This window comes from Alosa alosa, chromosome 7, assembly GCF_017589495.1.
Source record: "Alosa alosa isolate M-15738 ecotype Scorff River chromosome 7, AALO_Geno_1.1, whole genome shotgun sequence".
Classification (NCBI taxonomy): Eukaryota; Metazoa; Chordata; class Actinopteri; order Clupeiformes; family Clupeidae; genus Alosa; species Alosa alosa.
Genome location: NC_063195.1, coordinates 11,273,054 through 11,297,295, shown reverse-complemented (window position 1 = coordinate 11,297,295; position 24,242 = coordinate 11,273,054). Strand labels below are relative to the sequence as shown.

Below are 24,242 nucleotides of genomic sequence, written 5' to 3'. Positions count from 1 at the left end.
CACGTGCTTTTTAATTTCACAGACTACAACTACCAAGCTGTAATCAAAGCACATCGATTCCCCTCTCACCCCTGCACGCACTTCAAACAAAATAAACAGGCGCCTCAGTCTCAATGCATGTTTAGGCAAAACTGTATCAGACCGGTTAAACGTTGGTAAATCTTCCATTGCACAGAATGATTTTGTAGCACGTGCAATAAATGACAGTCGAAAGATACAAACAGTGCTGCTATACATTTGCTTGGTATAACCGCATTTTATAGTTTTCTACAAATGCAATAAATCAAATGCCTCCATCACTCAACCAACGCTTAACGGTAACATTACCTAGGTCCTTATTGATATTACAAGACTAACGTTACCTGCAGTAAAACCAAGCATGTCCGATAAACATCCTCAGATTTATTTCGGCTTCAAGAAGAAATGGGAATTACACTTCATGTGAACATCGTCCTATCCTTATTAGATGTTCGCTGCGGTAAATTACAGTCCTTGTATGAAGCGTCCATTGTTTTTTCCAACCCCTTTTAACTTCCAACAAAATTACGTCTCACTGCAACGATGCGCCATCTAGTGGACAAACGACTACTTCTCGCCAATACTGAAAATGCAGCCATGATGATGATGATGAATATTTATTTTGGCTTTCTTTTAATCCTACTGATTTTCATTTTTTACCGGGGCAAATCACAAATGAGTGATTATGAGCCAGGTTTATGTGGGCCCTTGAGACCAACATACCATAAAAGATTCACAGAGAACTGTGTCTACCCTACCCTCCTTTCGGGGGTCCAGTCCAGCGGGGGGGCTGCAGATGAAAACGAAAAATGACGGTTCCATGCTATCCATATGGGGGTACATGCTCACCAAGTTTTGTGTACCCCGGTCTTTCAGTGTCCCGGGAATCCTTGTTGGTGTACGTCACTAAATGTACACATAAATTATTTTATTGTAAGGCCCCCCATGAACGAAAGTACACAAAACTTGGCATGCATTCAGAGGGTGTCATAATGATCCTACACTTTTAATTTTGTGCAGTTTTGACCTTGTCAGCCAGAGATATTGAGATGAAAACACCTAATTTTATGCTTTTTAATTTTAACTAGGTGGCGCTATACATGAAATAAGTGGTAATGGGATGGGTTGACATGCCCCCTTAAGACCAAAAAAAAAAAAAAAGGTGGACCTCCTAGGCCCTACGGTTCTCGAGATATTCACAGAAAACTGTCTCCGGCCACCTACAGGCCAGTTGGTGTATAGTAACATAAATTAATTTATTGTGTGGCCCCCCATGAACGGAATTCCACAAAACTTGGCGTGCATACAGAGGGTGTCATAATGATCCTACACTTCCAATTTTGTGCAGTTTTGACTATGTTAGGTCACAGATACCTTCAATTACACCACCTCATTTTTTACTTTTTGTGTTTAACTAGGTGGCGCTATACATGAAATGAGTGGTTATGGAATGCGTTGACATGGCCCCTTGAGATCAACATACAAAAAAATAATGGTCCTCCTAAACCTTACGGTTCTCGAGATATTCACAGAAAACTGTGTCTGCCCTACCCTCCTTTCGGGGGGTGCAGTCCAGCGTGGGGGCTACAGATCAAAACGAAAAACGATGGTTCCATGCTATCCATATGGGGTTACATGCCCACCAAGTTTTGTCTACCCCCGGTCTTTCAGTGTCCCGGGAATCATTGACGGAAATTTGGACATGCGAAAAAAGAAAAAAAAAAAAAAAAAATAATAAAAAAAAAAATTCTTACACTTTTAAACCTTAACATATTACCGCCCGGCCAAATATTTAACATTTTAAATGCTATTTTCAGTAAACATAACATTCTCTCTCTCTCTCCCCCCCTCACTCTCTCTCCCCCTCACTCTCCCCCCCTCTCTCTCTCTCTCTCTCTCTCTCCCCCCTCACTCTCTCTCTCCCCCTCACTCTCTCTCTCTCACTCTCCCTGGTACTGCCAATATACCCCATCACTCTCTCTCCCCCTCACTCTCTCTCTCCCCCTCTCTCTCTCTCTATCTCTCTCTCTCTCTCCTCTCCTGGTACTGCCAATATACCCCATCACTCTCTCTCTCCCCCTCACTCTCTCTCTCTCTATCTCTCTCTCTCTCTCACTCTCCCTGGTACTGCCAATATACCCCATCACTCTCTCTCTCCCCCTCACTCTCTCTCTCCGCCTCACTCTCTCTCTCTGCCTCACTCTCTCTCTCTCTCTATCTCTCTCCCCATCACTCTCTCTCTCCCCCTCACTCTCTCTCTCTCTCTCTCTCACTCTCTCTCTCTCTCTCTCTCTCTCTCTCACTCTCCCTGGTACTGCCAATCTATCCTATCACTATATAAACACATAGAAAGTCATGACCGGTCATGTGGCCCACGTCTTTTGCATTTTTTTAATCAGTCAGGGTTTGTTTCCTTTCCACTTTCTGAAAGGGAGAAACATAACTGAAGTTGTAACATTACATCTGTCACAAATATCTTTGATTGTTTATCGGTTTGATTATTTATTATGACCGCCCGGAAATGTGGGCGGTCATATAGGTTTAGTCAGATTTTTTTTTTTTTTTTTTTTTTGATGCCCAAATTTCCGTCAATGATTCCCCGGGACACTGAAAGACCGGGTACACGAAAACTTGGTGGGCATGTAACCCCACATGGATAGCATGGAACCATCGTTTTTCGTTTTGATCTGTAGCCCCCACCCTGGACTGGACCCCCCGAAAGGAGGGTAGGGCAGACACAGTTTTCTGTGAATATCTTGAAAACCGTAGGGTTTAGGAGGACCATTTTTTTTTGTATGTTGATCTCAAGGGGCCATGTCAACCTATTCCATAGCCACTCATTTCATGTATAGCCCACCTAGTTAAACACAAAAAGTAAAATGAGGTGTTGTAATTGAAGGTATCTGTGACCTAACATAGTCAAAACTGCACGAAATTGGAAGTGTAGGATCATTATGACACCCTCTGTATGCACGCCAAGTTTTGTGGAATTCCGTTCATGGGGGGCCACACAATAAATTAATTTATGTTACTATACACCAACTGGCCTGTAGGTGGCCGGAGACAGTTTTCTTTGAATATCTCGAGAACAGTAGGGCCTAGGAGGTCCACCTTTTTTATGTATGTTGGTCTTAACGGGGCATGTCAACCATCCCATTACCACTTATTTCATGTATAAGCCCACCTAGTTAAAAAATTAAAAAAAGCAAAAATTAGGTGTTTTCATCACAATATCTCTGGCTGACAAGGTCAAAACTGCACGATATTAAAAGTGTAGGATCATTATGACACCCTCCGAATGCATGCCAAGTTTTGTGAACTTTCGTTCATGGGGGGCCTTACAATAAAATAATTTATGTGTACATTTAGTGACGTACACCAACAAGGATTCCCGGACACTGAAAGACCGGGGTACACAAAAACTTGGTGGGCATGTATTCCCCACATGGATAGCATGGAACCGTCATTCTTCGTTTTGATCTGTAGCCCCCCCCCCCCCCCCCGCTGGACTGGACCCCCCGAAAGGAGGGTAGGGCAGACACAGTTCTCTGTGAATATCTTGAGAACTGTAGGGCCTAGGATGACCAATTTTTTCCGTATGTTTTCTCTCCAGGGGTCATGTTAACCCATTCCATGTGCACACATGTGCATAAACAGATAGACACGCACACACATACATTTACAGTAATCATACGTATGACACATACTCACACAGTAGACATATGTACGCATGCATGCACATGCACAAACACACATATCGCCTAGGCAAACACACAAGCACGCATTATACACACACACACACACACCCACACACATAAACATAAATTTGTACACGCACACATGCACACAATTCAAGAATTTTTCCCGTCATCTACTCCCTGAATTTTTGGTCATTGATACCCGGGACACCGAACCACCGGGGTACATGAAATTTGGTGGGTATGTAGCCCCACTAGACTTTTACGGAAAAATTTCATTTCGTCCCGGGGAACACCACCAACCCCCCGGGCTGGGCCCCCTGAACCGCAAAAAAAAAAACAGTTTTTCCTAAATAACTACCTGAACCGTGGCACTGAGGATGAAGAATCTTTTATGGTACGTTGGTCTCAAGGGCCCACATCAACCTGGCTCATTATCACTCATCTGTGATTTGCACCCCCACCCCCCGGTAAAAAATGAAAATGCAATATTATTAGGCTTTAATCGCCCCTATCTTCAGTTAAGATGTTCAGAACTGCACCAAATTTTATTTGTATGATTGACCTGGCATTCTCGGGGGTATGCCAAGTTTAAGAGAATTTCATCCATGGGGTCTAAAAAATTAGGTTATGTGTACATTTAGTGACTGTACACTCATTGGCCTGTAAATGGCGGTGCACACATATACACATGCACACACACAGGCACCCACATACTATCGGTATTAGAACGGCCGATACATAATTACAAATTCAGTAGGATTAAAAGAAAGCCAAAATAAATATTCATCATCATCATCATGGCTGCATTTTTCAGTATTGGCGAGAAGTAGTCGTTTGTCCACTAGATGGCGATCGTTGCAGTGAGGCGTAATTTTGTTGGAAGTTAAAAGTGGGTTGGAAAAACAATGGACGCTTCATACAAGGACTGTAATTTACCGCAGCGAACATCTAATAAGGATAGGACGATGTTCACATGAAGTGTAATTCCCATTTCTTCTTGAAGCCCGAAATAAATCTGAGGATGTTTATCGGACATGCTTGGTTTTACTGCAGGTACGTTAATCTTGTAATATCAATAAGGACCTAGGTAATGTTACCGTTAAGCGTTGGTTGAGTGATGGAGGCATTTGATTTATTGCATTTGTAGAAAACTATAAATGCGGTTATACCAAGCAAATGTATAGCAGCACTGTTTGTATCTTTCGACTGTCATTTATTGCACGCTACAAAAATCATTCTGTGCAATGGAAGATTTACCAACGTTACACGGTCTGATACAGTTTTGCCTATACATGCGGAGACTGAGACGCCTGTTTATTTTGTTTTAAGTCGTGCAGGGTGTGAGAGGGGAATCGATGTGCTTTGATTACAGTTTGGTAGTTGTAGTCTGTGAAATTAAAAAAGCACGTGTGTGTGAAGTATCCAAACAATGACACCTTCATTTCATTATGGCTGCTTTAGCAAAACACCTTAAGCTACTGTGTAGTGGGTCCCATTTAGAAGTGGCTACTTCATTCGCTTTCCTTGACTCATGGAGCTGCGTGAATGTTACTACAACTTTTCGCCACGATATGACAGTTTAAGTCCGGCTTGATACTGTAAGGCTTAAGCCATTGGTTTCCAAAGGAGATTTTATTTGTGTCAGCCAGCATAGCCTATTGACAATTTATGTTGTAAATAGGCCTACCTTATAATCCTACCTGTAGCTTAGGGAAGCTAACAGCTTTCTATTAGGATCTAGTTTGTTAGTTACCGTTTTGTCATAACTCCCTGATGCATTTTTGCATTTAGAATAGCCAGAGCGTGTATATCTCAATCGGAAAATTAAACAATATCGGTGCCTATGGACTAGGCTGGGTGAACCCAGCCTGATCTGCCCGCTATTTATTTTTTGATTTCTTAAAAGATTGAGCTTGGTCTGATAAAAGCCAGACTAGCCATGGACCTCAGTTAAACAATGCAAGGGAACATGAATCAGCCTATATTTGCACTAACAATAACGGACAAAAGCTCTTCAACTTTGGCCCGTTAAAATGTGTATGATAAGTCTAGCGACGCATTTCATCAAGGCCCATTTGGACATGTCAGTTATTTGCACCACTGGTTAGATGTAAAACAGCATTTCGTTTCAGACTAGGCTACTGTTACTTAATTTGTGTATTAACAATAACGTTTCAGACTACTGTTACTTAATTTGTGCATTGACAATAAAGTATTACATGAACTAAAGATGACTAAAATCTTATGTAGAAGAAGAAACATTCACAAAAAAATCCATCCATCCAAAATGACCTTTGTTTTTGATAGCTGTTGAAAACGGCATGGAACTGACAGAGATGTTTTTTTGTTTAAAAATACATAAAAAAAAAAAAAATAAATAAATAACATTATGCTGATACCTTTTGCTTTTCCCAAATACAATGTAGCCTACAGGTGTAAGTGACCTTTCATCAATCCAGTTGCAATGGATGAACTGTGATGAACTGCCCTACTTGTGATTGTTTAGAGATTTTAAAGGTTTTATAACAATGCTACATCTTCTTTGGCTATTCCAGTAGGCTACTTTCTGTGCAGCCGCACACACACACTCAGGCATGCCAAACAAGCATACACAAAAGTTTCAAGAGTGGGGGATGGAGTAAAATATGGAGACAAATTGAAGTGTGATTTATTTTCGCGGAACGGATGTACAGGACTGAGCGGCGGTCATATTTTGTACCACTATGCGGTACATCTAGTTTCATATACAGTAGTCTGGATACAGAATAAGAGACACTCCAGTAATGCAACATTGGGTTGTGGAAAACTATCATGGATTATAATAAACTCATTAACAGTAAACTAAACAATAATGGATTTAATATACAGTAATCTACTTTGTCGGCAGATTATTCCCCCCCTTATATTTAAGTAAGATTAACAATCTCATCCAATGGTTACTGTAACACATATGTAAACTGGTCAGTAAAAAACAACACAAACAAAAACAAACAACAAAAACCATTCAAATGATCAGCAGTATCTCTCTTTTTGTGTGTGTGAGAGTGTGACTGTGTGTGTGTGTGTGTGTGTGTGTGTGTGTGTGTGTGTGTGGATGTGTGTGTGTTGTGTGTGTGTGTGTGTGTGTGTGTGTGTGTGTGTGTGTGTGTGTGTGTGTGTGTGTGACTTGGTTATACAATATGCCTTTGGATAACTTGTGAATCTAAACATTTTGATAAACCTCATCATCGTCATCATAGCCATGAGTATTTGGATTAAAGTTCTGGTACACGCAATCCATTTCAGTGGTGTTGTCAAACGTGCAGTCTTCATAATCACAGTCGTCCTGTAACAGAGGACATTAGGTGCCATTCAAAACGTGAATCTCAGGCACATATAGGATCATATAATCCCTCAAGACAATGATGAGTCAAACAATACAACAATACAAAAGCATATCATATTATGGTTATGGGGATATGGGATTCGGCAGATGCCTTTGTCCAAAGTGACATACAAATAAAAACAATATAATATTTAAAATGTAATGGGGAACAGATTAGAATGTTGGTCAAACTATAATAAGGAGAATAGACATAATAGACATAATAAACAACAATATCAATTCAATCAATATTCAATCAATATTATTTTTGATTATTCAATCAATAATAATAATGTAATATTAGTAGCTGCACAGTTCACATAGTAATACAAGTAGCATTGGTGAAGATAATATCACTATGATTATTTCATGCATGATGTCAGACTACCTACAATGGTTAAAGGACAGTCAACAGTGCTCAACCTGTTTGCTTTTTAAGAAAAAAAAAACATTGATTGTTTTGTGAATGGTTAAATTGAAATTCACCGTTCTATTGGATTCCTCTGGCTTCATTTTGTGTGGACTTGGTCGGCTTGTGTTCTCAGACTTCTCAGCTCTACATCGGACTCTGTTGTGACAACGACATTGCAAATACGTTAGCCACCACCACTATTCTACGCGAACGTGCAGCGATTTCATTGTTGTTCAGTGATCTCACCTGATGAAGCAGCCAGCACACAGCAGTCCCAGAAATCCACAACCAGAAGAAACTCCAATCACAATGTAGATCATAAGGGTGTTATCTACTGTAGAAATACAAATGCAAAACATGGATGTGTTCAGAAAATAACATGGGTGGTATAGATAGATAGATAGATAGATAGATAGATAGATAGATAGATAGATAGATAATGATGTTACCTTCAACTGTGATTGTTATGACAGTTGAGTTCTCAGCTCCATATTTATTGCTGGCCTCACAGTAGTACAGTCCTTCATCCTCAGAGCTGATGTTAGTGATGCTGTACTGCTGTCCTGATCCTACTGGAGTGGACTCATTCACCTTTAACCAGGTGTAGCTCTGCACTGGTGGGTTGGCATCACTGCTGCAGGTCAGAGTCACGTAACGTCCCTTGACTATCCTGTCAGCAGGCATGATATACACTATGGTATTCTTTGGAGAGACTTGCAGAAAAATGGTAGAATAAAATAGATCAATTCATTATTCTAGTATATTTATTATAAAGTACTGTAAGTTACCTGAATGCTACCCCAGGTTGACTCCTATACTGAAATACTAACTAAATAGATAGCTATATAGATAAATATAGAGATTGATTGACATAAGTACATAGATGGCTCTATACATTAAATTTTTGTTTGGAAATATTTTGTACTCACACATAGTGTTTAGTTTCACAGGTTTAGATGGATGCCCCTCAAAGCCCTTCAGGGCACAGGAATAGTTGCCCTCATCCTCAACACTGATTCTGCCAAGGATAAGTTGGTCATGTTTTGTTAGTTGAGCAGATACATCTACACCATTCTTTCTCCAAATCACTGTGGGTTTCTGAGCGGGAGAACAGGAGTTGTTGCATCTCATCTTCACCTCACTACCTTCAACCACTGGCCTGGGGATCCACACAGAGAGCTCTAGGAATACAAAAGAGCAGGAGAATATTTGGATGACACGTTAGTATTTAAGAACACATTTGTACAAAAGAGTAGTTACCAATAGAGACAGGAGAATATTTAGATGACGCGTTAGTATTTCAGAATACATTTGTACAAAAGAGCAGTTACCAACAGACACAGGAGAATATTTGGATGACACGTTAGCAGGGTAGGAATTTCACGGCGGCCACGACGGCCATGGCCGTCGTAGCCCCTTGCGTTGGCCGTGACGCCCCTTTGAAAATCAGAGGTTTACAGGCCACGGTGGCCTTGGTGCCCCCTTCTTTAAATATTCTGCTTTGCGTCCTACTAATAGCGATATATATTTAGCCTATGGCCTGTCAAAACAATCTCATTCACAGCGCAAATTACGCAGTGGAGAAAGTGACAGCGCAAAAAAGAAAGTGCGTCCAAATTCACCCATTCTTCTCAGTTGAACTACTCGCAAAGTAGCCTACTCATCACACAATTTAATCATACATTCTACTGAAGGTTTTGCGTCCATCTCCCTACCCATTCATCTCGGTGGAATACTTCACGAACCCTTCGTTTAACATATGACAAACCATATATCAGAATAAACAGCAGACCTTACCGAACAGAAAGGTGTAAAGCAGTCCCCTGTACAGTTAGCCATTCAAGAGTAATCCTGTTTTGAATTTGCAGTAAATTTCAACATATAATTTGGGATTTAAGTTTTACACTGTGTTTAAATTGTTCCACATTATTTCATAACGGGCCAAATACAAAATAAATAGTACAAATGCCGCCTAGATGTCGGTAAATCAGAGGACAGCTGACTAAGAGTTTGTGAAAGTAGCCTTAATGATTACAAAATGCTAAGCTTGCATCTAGGCTATTTGAGTTTCTTAAAGCTGAGCTGTGCTTAAATTGTTCAATACATGATTTCATAACAGGCCAAATATGAAATAAATGTTAAATATAGCCTAGATATCTGCAGATATTAGATGATCAGATGATTTACAGTTATATGTAATATGTCATGTTTCATGTTTTTGTAATGTTTCATACAGTGATGCAGGTCTACTGCAGTGAATACAACTTTGATCATTTTTATAGCCTACTACTGTATTAACTTTGTCCTTGGTGCCCTGACATGTGGCCTTTGTGCCCCTCACCAAATATGCCCAACTGAAAGCCAAGTGGCCTTGCCCCCAGAATGGTGAAATTCCAAGCCTGCACGTTAGTGTTTCAGAACACATTTGTACAAAAGAGCAGTTACCAATAGAGACAGGAAAATATTTGGATAACACGTTAGTATTTAAGAACACATTTGTATGACAAGCTATTGCTGCACTCTCAAACAGACATGACTCTGACTTCTTTTTGGAGATTTTATATTTCCCAGTTTTGCATTGATGTTATCTTTCCTCTAAGTAATCAAGACAAATGCACACATCAGTATAAAATGTTGAGTCAATGAACCTCAAATCGCTAACTGCACTGACAGATGACATCATCTGATGCTCAATTGCAATATGTTCTCAATAAAATGAATCAGGATAATCCGATCCAATTTCAAGCAATTGCAATATATTTCCCTTACATATCGTATTTCCTTTAAAAAAGAAAAAAAAAAAAAAAAACAATATTTCAGTTCCATGAAATGTACATTATCAAATATTTCTAGGAGGCAACCACAGACATAAAATAAATACATGGATCAATCCTCTGACGCCACCCATAGGTTTTCTAAAGAGCAGGTATGAGGCTCGAAACAGGAGGCTATGGGCAACATCATGCTTGATATGTTAGCTGATGTAAGCTACCAGACTAATGGGTAGACAGAGAACTGATAAATCAAACCAGACATTATTGTTTGTTACTAAAATAATACAATAACAGTATGATTGGATAGTAGTGTTTTCTTGCTAATGTCCGAAAACTCGAAATAATATAAAGTTGAAACATAAAGACATACATGAACATAAATATTTTATTTAGACACTAAACTAAGTGTATTACAGTATATGTAGACACTCCATAACAGTGTTTTCCAATTTTGCAATGAAGTTGGATATTTTAACATGGTGGTCTATGAAATTTACTCACACTTGGAACCTCCAATGGAAATTTGAGGTACTGCAGCTTTTTGAATGTTTGTGTTGGGTTCATTGTTTGGTATTGAATGTTGCCACTTGGTCGCAACCCTATAATCTCATAATGAAACACACTCTGACATTACCTGTGATGAACAAATGAAGTCCAGGTTGTCCGAGCCATTTTTCTTTAACATTATCAGTAACAATCCTTGGGTGATAAAATCCTGCATCTGCAAGTTTCATATCCTTCAGAGTCATTGTACAATTTGTATTTCCACTGTACAACACTCGACTCTTATATTCTGTGTCATCAGACAGATCAGTGGGTTCTGTGTCTGGCTGTGGATCTTTTGCCCAAAAGACTTTAGCCACTGTGAGACCAGGCGGATGAGTAAACGAGCATGCCATGACCACTGACGATCTGCTCACAGCACAGATGTGGTAATGAGTCAATTTCACCCCCCACTCCTGACAAGAAACTCCTGCAATTAAAAGCACACAGACATCATGCAATCATCTTCAACCAGTACATCATTGTATAGCATTTGAAATACTTTTGCTCATAGATTATACTAAACGCATAGATTTTCCCGTGCATTTCTTGTCACTGAGATGAGCTGATACAATACAGGTATACACAGATGACATTGATTATCATCTCATAACTTTACATCATAATGAATGTGCTAAAATGGGCCATTTCATCCCCCAGCCATATAATAGGGTTGTAAACGGGCTTGTAACATTAGCCTGGCTCCGCCCTCGTACGTACTTCCGCTCAATTTAATTTCCCTTCAGTACGTCGTCTGGGATTTCGGTATTTGCAAATTATATTTTTTTCTCAGGCCAAATTGACCTGTCCAATCAGCAAACAGTTTGAGCATGACATACATCATGGCCAAACATTAGCGATTGGTTATGGCAGATCCAGAGTGGCTCTGGGCAGATCCAATAGTTTTAAACTTCAACAGAGTACTCGCCTTCAAGGACGTTAACACTTGGCAATGTGGCCAGACTCTGTACATTATGAAATGTACGAGAGTATGGTAAGGCCAGGCTATTGTAACATCTGAGCATATTTTTAGCAGACGATGGGTTGCATTTCTACATGGAAGAACACGGTAAAGTCCTTCGTTCATCTATATCATCTTTAATATCAATATCTGCTCTGAACTAGACCCAACACTTGGAGTCTGGATTGAATCCACTAATGGTGCCCAGCACAGGACACTATACAATTTGGTTTTCAATGTGAGCCACAAGTTGTGTTATTTTCAACACATTCGTTTGAAGAGTACAGTATATTGACACCAGCATAGGACATGACATTTCGGTTTTCAATGTGAGCCACAAGTGTACCTCGGATCAAAGAGAGCGTCAGGACCAGGTGGACGGACACGGCACTTTGCACCATTGCTGACACAGTAACCTAGGAAATAAGAGTATGTCACTCATTACACTCATTTCCCACCTCCCCTTTAGTTAAACAATTGATTTTTGCCTTTCTCAAGTTCATCCAGCTGTTCTCTGAGTCTGGTGATACCACTTTTAGCTCCAGCTTAGCATAGATCATTGAATCAAATTAGACCATTAGCATCTTGCCTGCTAGCATCACGCTTAAAAGTGACTAAGATTCCTGGTAATTTTCCTATTTGGGTCACTTGGGTCATCCCATGTTGTTTGAAATGTGCTATAGAAAACAACTTTAAGTGACTTGACCTGACTTAAAAACACAAACTCTGCTCACTCACTCAGATGCTAGCTGTTATAGAGGGTGTGAAAATTGATGTCACCGTCACACCGATCTCAGAATTTGAGGTCTGTAGTTTCACAACAATTGTTGCCTTATCAACCCATACACTTATATATGTACAACAATAAAACACAACTTTTGTTTCAAATTTCATCTTTCACAGAATTTTAATACAATGCAATGTCCCATAATGTACTGTGAGAATAACAACTTTCATTTGGCTGCTATGGTATTCACTGGAGAGGTGAACACCCACCATTCATTGCTACCATGTATTGCTAACCATTGTGGGGCAGTACAGTATTATAAAGCAAATACTGCATTTATCGATTTACTCTGTAAATGAGTAAACTTTTTTTACTCATATATGCATGTTCACAGCTTGTATTGTTAAAAAAAACTGAAAGAGAATCAATTATGTTTCTTAAATCATCAGAACTGTTTTTTTTTTTTTTGTTTTTGTTTTAAACAATAAGCAGCTGTTACACTGACCACGCATTGCTGAGCATTTAAACGTTGAAGGATTTTGGCAAAAGTCATCAGATGTGACACATTATTTAGTGATCATAAGCTCTTACTGTTGTTGCCTCTTCTCCGGAACAGCGTTGCAGCAATGGCTACTTGGTTCAAACACATGTGGGTTTTTACACATATCAGCCGCACAGGAAACCCTGCAGACTGGTATGTGTGTGTTCACAACTGTGCTCTCGCTTGTGTTCTTCATCTATGCCTGAGTGTGTGCTCTTTATCTTGACATTTAAAGGAACCGTATGTAAGAAATGTATTTCAGTTAATCATAAAATGGCCCTGATAAGTCACTAGACATTAAGAAATCATGATAATTTCAAATACTAATATCACTGACAACAGTAGTCCGGCCAGGATATTGTCATTTAAAAAGTGAAGTTGCAGCCCTCAACTGATGTTGATGTTGTGTTTTGTCATGTCATGTTGTGTTTTGGCCTGATGTGCCACCCTCCACCTATCTACTAATCACAAAGTCTGTAGTGTTTCGGCATCCGGGTTGGCAACCTCGAGTCAGGGGGGAGGGGGAAGAATACACCGCTCTTCAGTAATTTGAAAGTGATTGCAGTACCAGGTTTGGCCACAATCTTACATATGGTTCCTTTAACCCTTTGTGTTGTGGCTTGTGCATAATGGTTAAGGTATTCTTCTATTGTCAAGTCTTAACTTCCTCAACAGTAAAGCAATTTGAATTTGACTTCCTGATGTTTTAAATGTGCTACACAAATAAAGTGACTTGACATGACTTTTTACAGGACTCGTGTACAGATCTGCATTTGCCCCTTTGCTCCCCATATCTAAAACCTATCAAATAATTATTTTCAGTGTGCCAATGAAATGTATACGACCACCAACCACAAACCTGCATGCCTCTTTACCAAGCAATGGAAGGGGCATGCAGAGACATTGAAGTGGGGTCAGCTCAATGGTGAACATGGCACATACGGTGATATTGTCCCAAGTGGACATCACCTGCGATGTTGATGAGGACTTCTGGCCAGATCTGAACAGGAGGCAGGATCCATAACCCAAACTGCATCAAACAAACTGTTTTAGAAAAGTTTATTTATTGATGTACTCTTTATATGAGGAAACATGTTTACTCATACAGGTTCTCTTGTATTGTATCTTGTATCTTGGATCTTGTATTGTTTAACAAAAACTGACAGAGAATCAGGTATGTTTCTTAAATCATACACTTAAGTCTGGCCTGTTGAAAGGAAATTACATAGACTTGAAGAGCCAGACAAGAGGGGACTTTTTGGCCTGCTTTTAAGGGTGTGTAAGCATGTGTGTGTGTGTGTATGTGTGCATGTGTGAGTGTTGCCGTGTGTGTGTTTGAGTGTGCGTGTGTGTTAGAGTGGGAGTGTGTGTACCTGTGTGTATGTGTGTGTGTGTGTGTGTGCGTGCATCTGTGCGCCTGTGTGTTTGCGTTAGCGTGAGCATGAATTGAAAGTACAGCAGACTAGTCTGCAGTCTCTTGCATGTGTGTGTGTGTGTGTGTGTATGCATATGTGTGCATGTCTGTGTCTGTGCCTGTGCATGCAAGGACAACAGACATACATTGTCAACAATGTAAAACAGAGTTCAAGGGTGTAGCACGCACATCCAAATCGTTGAGTACTGGGTGCTGGACAGGAAAGCACAAGCATGTAAAAGAACGTCGAGTCCGCACACCAGAATCTGCTCCTTAGCGTTTTTTTAAATGGTATGCTATATGTCTGATGAAGGGCTGGGGCCCGAAACGTCACATGTGGTGATAAAGCCTACCATTAAAAAAACGCTAAGTAGCAGATTCTGGTGTGCGGACTCAAGGTTTTTTTAACAATGTAAAACAGTGACTGCACAATCTAAGATATGTGTGCATGTCTGTGCCTGTGCTTGTGCATGCATGCATGGAAAAAGGACATCAGACATACATTGTCAACAATGTAAATACAGTGTACATACAGTGACTGCACAATCTAATTAAGTCCCAAACCTACTGTACACACAGCCTACTGCTTCAAAACCAACTGCCATTAGACTCTAGCAGGACTTGGTGGAGCTGGTGGAGCGCCACGTGGTCTCTTCGAGTTCATGTTCCTCGTTGCGGACTTGTTATAGAACACCGTGTCTGCAGCCTGTCTGTTGAGATTATTTCTGTTTGTGGAATTGCTGTAGATCACCGTGTCTGCAGCCTGTCTGTTGAAATGATTTCTGTTTGTGGACTTGCTGTAGATCACTGTGTCTGGAGCCTGTCTGTTGAGAATAAAAACATCAACACACTAATGTGAGCTCCATACTAAACCCAACACACTAATGTGAGCTCCATAATAAGCCCAACACACTAATGTGAGCTCCATACTAAGCCCATCACAGCTCCATACTAAGCCCATCACACTAATGTGAGCTCCATACTCACACTAATGTGAGCTCCATAATAAGCCCAACACACTAATGTGAGCTCCATACTAAGCCCATCACAGCTCCATACTAAGCCCATCACACTAATGTGAGCTCCATACTCACACTAATGTGAGCTTCATACTAAACCCAACACACTAATGTGAACTCCATACTAACCATACTAAGCCCAACACACTAATGTGAGCTCCATACTCACACTAATGTGAGCTCCATACTAATCCCAACACACTAATGTGAGCTCCATACTAAGCCCAACACACTAATGTGAGCTCCATACTAAGCCTAACACACTAATGTGAGCTTGTGAGCTCCATACTCAGCCCAGCACACTAATGTGAGCTCCATACTAAGCCCAACACACTAATGTGAGCTCCATACTAAGCCTAACACACTAATGTGAGCTTGTGAACTCCATACTCAGCCCAACACACTAATGTGAGCTCCATACTAAGCCCAACACACTAATGTGAGCTCCATACTAAGCCTAACACACTAATGTGAGCTTGTGAGCTCAATACTCAGCCCAACACACTAATGTGAGCTCCATACTCAGCCCAACACACTAATGTGAGCTTGTGAGCTCCATACTCAGCCCAACACACTAATGTGAGCTCCATACTCAGCCCAACACTTATCACATGACATGGGTGAGAATAGGAACATGCAGTGAATCAGCTGATTACTTTGACTGTTTTATAAAAGGATTGTGTGATGGGTAGATGGATAGATTGATTAATTAATTGTTTGATTGGTTGGTTGTGATTAGTCTGCCCTCTAATGCCACCAATGCCTCAAGTACATAATAAACATTATTCACATGAAGAGGTCAGGTGGATTGATTAATGTTTTTTATTTTCTGTAATATCTCTAGGTGGCAGCAGTGTGCTGGAATGTGAATACAGGAATAAAGGTTCGCTGTATGTGTAATGCTTCATTCTACTCACTGGGTGGCAGCAGTGGGTCTAGAGAAGTTGACTGCTACATACTCCACCTCCTCCTGCTGCTGTGGGTGGGGCTTGAACTTCTGGACTGTGGAGTAAACGGGCACCTGCTGACCTCTGGAGTTCTTGAACTGAACGCTGGCGTACTGGACATCATCCTGGTCACCTGCGTCCACTGTTGGAGCAGGGATGCAGGTCGTCAAGAGGACTTCTGAGACTTCCTCATACACATTATCAACAGTCGCCTGTGGATGACAAGAAAAACACATTTCTCATTGAAATTCAACATTTATAGTAGGGGAAAAACACAGTAGTAATTATTAATATAATATAATATAATATAATATAATGTCAACACAGATTATAGAGTAGGGGGAAAATAGTTTGGGAATTCCAGGTGGAAATCTCTAAACCAAAACACTCACCTGTGTTTGAGTACGTTTTAAACATTTCTTCACTCTGAAATGATGAAATAGGTAGACACTTATGATTAGCTATGAAGGAAGAGTAAACAAGCTTTTCCTCAGAGAGGAATGCTGCTGGATTCTGTCAAATATACAACTAGATTGAGCAGAGCTGTAAAGCTTCACGATGGATGCATGCCATTAAACACAAAGCTGCTGTCTCTCACCCTCTGTAGATAAGGCAGTACAGTACAATGACTGTGAATGGAACTGATGCCATAGCAACAATTACAGCAATGTTCTGCCACTGCAAGACTGGGAAGAAGAGAGGTAGATACAAGAGCACATAAGCACACAGTCTGGATATCACTTTTCCCCTCAGCACTGACATCTTAAAACAGACAGTCTGGATATCACTTTTCCCCTCAGCACTGACATCTTAAAACAGACAGTCTGGATATCACTTTTCCCCTCAGCACTGACATCTTAAGCAGACAGTCTGGATATCACTTTTCTCCTCAGCACTGACATCTTAAAGCAGACAGTCTGGATATCACTTTTCCCCCTCAGCACTGACATCTTAAACAGACAACCATTTGAAAAAGAACATTTTTTTTTAACACGACCAACAAAAAATAGAACAGATTTGTAATTGGCACAGTACCAGCCCAGCCAATAGTCATCCACAACACAACAGCCACAAAAAGTTACACAAAGCAATTTGATTATTTAATTGATACATATTTTATTCTTACTGTAAGTCCAACCCAAACTATATTAACAAAGAATACATGCATCATTACTTAAGACATTTTTTATCCTTAATCAGAATAGTAGCTTTCAGGTGACCTTGTAATGACGATTTGACCTTGCTCAAAAATATGCTGGTGTAGTTGAGTGACATTATCGTACTACTCACGTTGCACCTCTAGATAAACCTCAGGAGATCTGCTCAAGCCGACTGAGTTCTGTCCCTCACAGTAATACTGTCCTCCGTCCTCAGAGCTGATGTCAGTGATGTTGTACTGCTGTCCTGATCCTACTGGAGTGGACTCATCCACCTTAAACCAGGTGTAGTTCTCCACTGGTGGGTTGGCATCACTGCTGCAGGACAGAGTCACTGAACTGCCTTTAGGTACATCACCTGGTGGACTTATTGATGCCAAGGTGTTCTTTGGGGCATCTGTTTGAAATATGAGCGTTTTGCATGTATAATTCCTCATGAATGTTGCAGCAGTGATATTAACTTTGTGTATGTTTTTTTAACATGATAATATTAAGGTATTGTCATCAATAATACAATGCATACTGTGGCACATACAGTATAATATTAAGGTTAAGTCAGCACTGTGTGAAAGTGGACCAAAACTGACCTAACAAATTAGTTGGCCCAAGTATAGGCCCAATCAAATTAGTACCTGTAATTTGTACACATTAAACAGTTAATCATAAGCCTAATTATTTTTGCTAGTTTATTTGCCCTGGAGAAAACAACATGTTGTTTGTTATACAATATCAAAGCTATTGAGTTTCCTTACAGTGTCTACAAATGCTGCATGTTATTATATGATAACTGCTAAGACACGTTACTCACAATAAACTTCCAGATGAATCACGGTAGAATTATTAACACCATGCCTGTTGTCTGCCTGACAGTAATACTCAAAGTTGAAGTTACTGATGCTGTAGATAGAGCCTGTTGCCATGGGGGATGTTGCATTCTTATCCACATTAAACCAGGTGTAGTTCTCCACTGGTGGGTTGCCATCACTGCTGCAGGTCAAAGTCACTAAACTGCCCTCCACTATTCCACCAGAGAGACTCACAGATACAGAGGTGTTTCTTGGTGCATCTGTAACAGATAAGGATGATAGGTAATATGTATGACAGTTATCAGGGGTACCAAGAGTGTGTGGTAAATGTACAAGGTTTTTTTTTTATGTTACTGTAATATAAACAATTCAAAGGAATGTAGATGCTAAACTAACCTTCTACAGAGCCACCCTGGCCACCCTGGCTCTACCCAACTGAAAGTGTGTGTGTGGTAACTAGCATCAGCTTTAATATAAACAATTGCTTATTCAGCACACTGGATACAAATTCCTTCATGGAATCAAAACATACATTTAGTGATGTGAAGTATGTATATTTGAAGGTCATGTGCTGCTACAGTGAATCAGCTGGGTCAGGGTTTGGGGGGACTAATCACACTCTGGTTCGGTCCAGTTAAATGGACCAAGTGTGAAGGCAACCTAAGAGAATATGTTCATGTATTGCTACAGTGACTCCGACTGTTAGATACTCACACTCCACATCCAGGTTAACATCAGAAGAATTACTGGCACCATACTGGTTCTTGGCCTCACAGTAGTAGTAGCCAGTGTGTTGGTAGCTGACCTTGGGAATGGTGTAAACTTGCTCCGTAACTAACTCTGAGATGGTTACTCCAATCTTCTTAAACCACGTGTAGTTCTCCACTGATGGGTTGGCATCACTGCTGCAGGTCAGAGTCACTGAAGTGCCCTCCACTATTCCACCAGAGGGACTGACCAATGCTGAAGTGTTTTTTGGAGCATCTGTAACAGATAAGGGCAACAGAATGCATCCTTGTGAAAACACACTCAGAGTTGTAAAACAAGATACAGGAAAAGTGAAAATGTTTTTCAATGAAGAAGTAAGGCAATGTGTTGCCTTCAGAAAACCCTGTTTGTCAAAGTTTGCAATACTTCAGTTTATCTGTAGGAACGCTTTGAACACTACCAACTCTGATTAACTTAATTTTGCTCCCAAAGAAAAGTTTAAACCTGTTATCAATCACAGATTGACCAGAGGGGTATTTTACAAAGGCAGAATTAAGACATCTAAGATAAGTGATAAAACGAGGTTTGACATAGCGTTGTCTGGTCATCCTAGCTAAACTCGTTTCACTAATGCCAATCCAGGATGAGTAGGAGCGACTATGTCAAGCCAGGTGTAAGTAATTCAGGATGTGTGCGCGTTTTCGTTTCTGCTCCAAAGTGCCCACGGTTGGAATAAAAAAGACGCGGAAAATAGCGTCATTCACACAAAGTGAACAACCGCTTTTGATATAGACTAACGATGAAGTAAAGTTGTCCTTTTTGGAATGGGGAATCATGGCTATTTCTGTAAAACAGCGGGAGTAGGCGTGGTAGACCAACCGAATGCAAATTCACGTATGCACCCACGCAGAGTGCTTTCTTGTCTCGCACGCAACGCCATTAAGAAAGCTTGCCTCTGCAAAGATACACATAATATGATATACCTTAATATTATAGTTGAAAATACCTCCGAGAACTTGCCCCTCCACTTCCAATCAACTACAGTAGGCTATTCATCAAACGTCTATCAATAAAATAAGCAAACAATGAGTACCTAGGCCTATGTTAATAATTATAAGGCTATCACAATTAAAATAATAACTATATGGTAGTAGGCAGACAATCTGTTTTGTTTTGCGAGCAAATACATTTAGCAAATAGTTTATAAATGGAATAAAACTCCTTAAAAAATAGCACGGAGGTCTGATGTGAATGACAGCTAGCTGAAGCAATAAGACGACATAATTACCATTAGAATTAACTTAGCTTGGCTGTTAGCCTGGTCGGGACCAGGCTAGGTGCAGAGAATAAATTACCATGGTAACGTATGTGCCATCTCTTTTGTGAAACCAAGTCAAGGCTAAATTCATCCAGGATAACCTAAAAATCCCAGCTTAATCCTTTATCTAGGTTTTGTGAAATACCCCTCAGGTTGTTTTAACTCTGGACTTTACCCTTCAATAGACAAGCATTTGATAAACAACACATTTTATTGAATGGGACCAACAAAAATAGAGCTAAATTGCCACTGATATGGCAGCCGCAAAAAGGGTTGACTACACTTGCCCAGCCCATAATCATCACAACAGCCACAAAATACATTAAAAAAAACAATTTGATTCTTTAATTGCTCAACATATTAAATTGTATATTGACTCCAACCCAAACTATAATTACAATAAATCACTCATTAATTAAAAAAAAGAAAACAATCTGCTTTAATCAGAATATTAGCATTCTGGGTGTTAGTCAGATGACCTTGTGGTGACGATTTGACCTTGTTCAAAAAGATGCTGGTGTAGTTGAGTGACATGATCATACTACTCACATTGCACCTCCAGATAAACCTCAGGAGATTTGCTGAGGCCGACTGAGTTCTGTCCCTCACAGTAGTACTGTCCAGTATGATCAGAGTTGAGGTCAATGATCCTGTGCGTCTGCCCAGATCCTATGTGGGAGGGGACAGTTCCACTCTTAAACCAGGTGTAGTTCTCCGCTGGTGGGTTGGCATCACTGTTGCAGGTCAGATTCACTGAACTGCCTTCAGGTACATCACCTGTAGGACTTATAGATGCCAATATGTTCTTTGGGGCATCTATTTGAAAAATGTTTTGTATGCAGAAATCATTATGAATATCATAGTACCGATATTAATCTTGTGAATGTTTTAAATATTTTATGTTTATGCTACTTACACATCACTTTGAGCGCCACTGCTTTAGATGGATGTTTTTCACGACCTTTTAACGCACAAGAATAATCACCCTCATCGTCAATCCTGATGTTCTGGAGGACAAGATCGCTGTTGTTTGTTTGTCTAAGTACATCTTGGCCGTTCTTCCTCCATGTAACAGTGGGGTTGTTGTCATCAAACCCACAGGAGCGTCTGCATCTCAGCCTCGCCTCTCCTCCCTCAACCACAGACCCAGACACTTCAACAGAAAGCTCTTTGGAGAGAAATACAATAACACAAATGTGAACACATTCAGACTAACATCAGATCATCTTATTAATCCCAACAGCAGACTGCACGTGGAGCAGAATCCTGCTGCGCTAGCATAGTACTGATGGAGCTGAGCTAGCGTGCAGTAGCCAGATAAGTTATAGGCTTTATTCTTGGCTGTTACAGCAGAGTTGCTCTGGGGAGATTGATCCTTTTAATAATCGATATATTTGAGTCACTTTGGATAAAGCTAAGTGAAGAAGTAAAATAATCATGGCAAATGACACATTCTCTCAAATGAAATTACAAACCCACTGAACTCACCAGTGACTGATAGCATGAATCTGATTGGCTCTGTTGTCAGAGGATACACTTCCTGTTCTGCTACAATCCTCACAAAATACACTTTACTGTCTGATAGGTCCACCTCTCTGAGAGCCAGTGTGCAGTTGTTCTTCATATCACCACTGTGCTGAACTCTGCTCATGTACTCTGGATACTCTAAGAAATCTTTGTCCAACATGTGATTGACAGTCCACAAAACCTTCTTCACCGTGACGTTGGGAGGATGAGTGAAAGAGCATAGAATGACCACTGTTGACCCGGCAACAGCACAGACAGAGGAATGAGAGATGTTAATCTGCCACCCCTCATCAGATAGACCTGAGATCAACACACATACACACACATGTAAGGGTGTAAAGTGTAAAGTGCTTCATCAAAATAGGCAAATACATATTTTACATAGCACATAGACATGTGCTACGTGTCATGTATATCTTTACAAAGTATATATATTTATAAATATTAAAAAAAGGCATAGACTATAGTGCATATAACATAATACATATATTTTAACATAGCATGATATATATATATATATATATATTTTATCTTAGTGTGTTTGTTTGTTTGTTAGTTTTTCTGTTTGTATGAACAACTACTAGATACATTTCCTCAGTCAGACCCCTGGTCTGATCTGCAGCCAGTGACTGTCCTGTCCACATGCGTGAGAATAACAACACAACGGCTCACCTTGGATCATGCTGAGAACAGTGATGGTCAGAAAAAGGGAAGTTCTCACTCTCTCAGATGCAGAATCCTACATGACACGAGACATAACAAGCATTCCTGTTCATAACCAGCCTTTGAATGCTTGACTAAATAAACACATAACCAGCCTTTGAATGCTTGACTAAATAGTAAACATACCATACAGGACATGAGACATACCAAGCATTCCTGTTCATAACCAGCCTTTGAATGCTTGACTAAATAGTAAACACACCATTTCAATCAAAATGTATACCATCTTTGCACACACTCGTATATGCTGGGATAGGATAGTAAATAAAATCGTAATGATTGACATCTATGTATGTATATATTGTCAATGACTGCATTCACAAAGTCTCAAAAAACATTATAATGATACATTAAGGAAAACACCTGATGTTAAACATTATGGCATGTCACAAATTTGGCATGTCACTAACAACAAGGTTGTTAGTGTTAGTAGCAAAATTATTGGGTTTGGACAATAAACTTTACAGGATCTCTACAACAAACAGCTATTTAAGAAAGCAAACTCCATCTTGTGTAACTGTTCTCATCCTCTACATCAACGGTTTCGGTTTCTACCATCAGGTTCATTGCTCAGACTCTCATTTGCTAAAACAAATAGATTCAAACACTCCTTTGTTCCTTCTGCTGTCTCCCTTCTAAACGCCAGGAGGAAAAGGTAGTTTACTCACCTATGACAATGATGTGCATCATGTTATTTATTATACTATGTGTATTTATGTATTTTTTGTAATTTTGTGTACTCCTATTGCTGCCAAACTAATTGCCCCACTGGGGGACAAATAAAGGCATTACATTACATTCACTGTAAATTGTTTGTCAACAAATGTCTGTTTCCTCTATTTGCCTAAAAATGTACATGTAGTATCTACTCTTACCATGTATAGGAGATGCTTGATCTTGACTTGATGCACACCGCAGAGGAACAGAGCTAACGCTAAAATAAATCTGAGTGTCTAGCTGTGGTGATGTCAGAGTACTTTTTTGTTCTGCTTTCACATGTGAAATGTCAGGTAAGCACATTCACTAATAGAGAGGATGTGAAGATTTGTGAGTCAACCAATCAGCATGACTGTCCATTTCTTTGATGAACACAGACACACACACAGACACACACACACACACACACACACACACACACTTTTGTCAGCAAAGACAATGGTAAAACATAGTTTAATAAACTTAATCCTAGTTTTTAGTGTAAATGTTTCAAGTTATGAAAAACATTATGTCTCTTCTACTTCGACGGTCGATCGACGGTCAGTTTCAGTTTGACTAGACCTGGGCATGAGAGAGGAAGTGGGCCAGAGATGTGCAGACTCTGTTGACTATGTTTTTCAACGGGTCCTCAAATTAGTCATAAAGGTGGACTTGCTTGCTTGACTATAGTAGTTATAGTTTTTCTCAGTCGCTTTGGTGCTATTCTCACATCACTATTAACATTTGCACAGCAGTTAGTGCATTTCTCAAAACAATTAGTGCAAACTGCAAAACCTAGTGGATGACCTGCAAAAGCACGTCACTTGCTCAAAATGGATAGTCCATTCCTCAAAAGCACGTATTCATGTCAATGAAACTGTCAGTG

At 40.0% G+C, this 24,242-nt stretch overlaps 1 protein-coding gene across 1 annotated transcript; it reads right to left on the bottom strand.

Moving 5' to 3' along the window:
* Positions 1-14,122: 14,122 nt before the first annotated feature.
* Positions 14,123-23,563, bottom strand: LOC125297539 (B-cell receptor CD22-like). Its single transcript, XM_048247939.1, has 12 exons — positions 23,536-23,563; positions 22,610-22,676; positions 21,899-22,237; positions 21,327-21,578; positions 20,960-21,226; positions 19,099-19,368; positions 18,387-18,644; positions 17,712-17,975; positions 17,020-17,107; positions 16,814-16,847; positions 16,392-16,633; positions 14,123-15,279 (listed from the first exon to the last, which is right to left on the bottom strand). The coding sequence occupies exons 1-12, from the start codon at positions 23,536-23,538 to the stop codon at positions 15,060-15,062; spliced, it is 2,304 nt and encodes a 767-aa protein (XP_048103896.1). The 5' UTR covers positions 23,539-23,563; the 3' UTR covers positions 14,123-15,059.
* Between the last annotated feature and the right edge of the window lie 679 nt (positions 23,564-24,242).

Excerpts from the sequence above, each read along its gene's own strand:
- LOC125297539 (XM_048247939.1), bottom strand. Across the intron at positions 22,238-22,609 it reads TGTTCTCAGCATGATCCAAG|GTCTATCTGATGAGGGGTGG; the intron begins GTGAGCCGTTGT and ends TGTTGATCTCAG. Across the intron at positions 21,579-21,898 it reads ATTCATGCTATCAGTCACTG|AGCTTTCTGTTGAAGTGTCT; the intron begins GTGAGTTCAGTG and ends TTCTCTCCAAAG.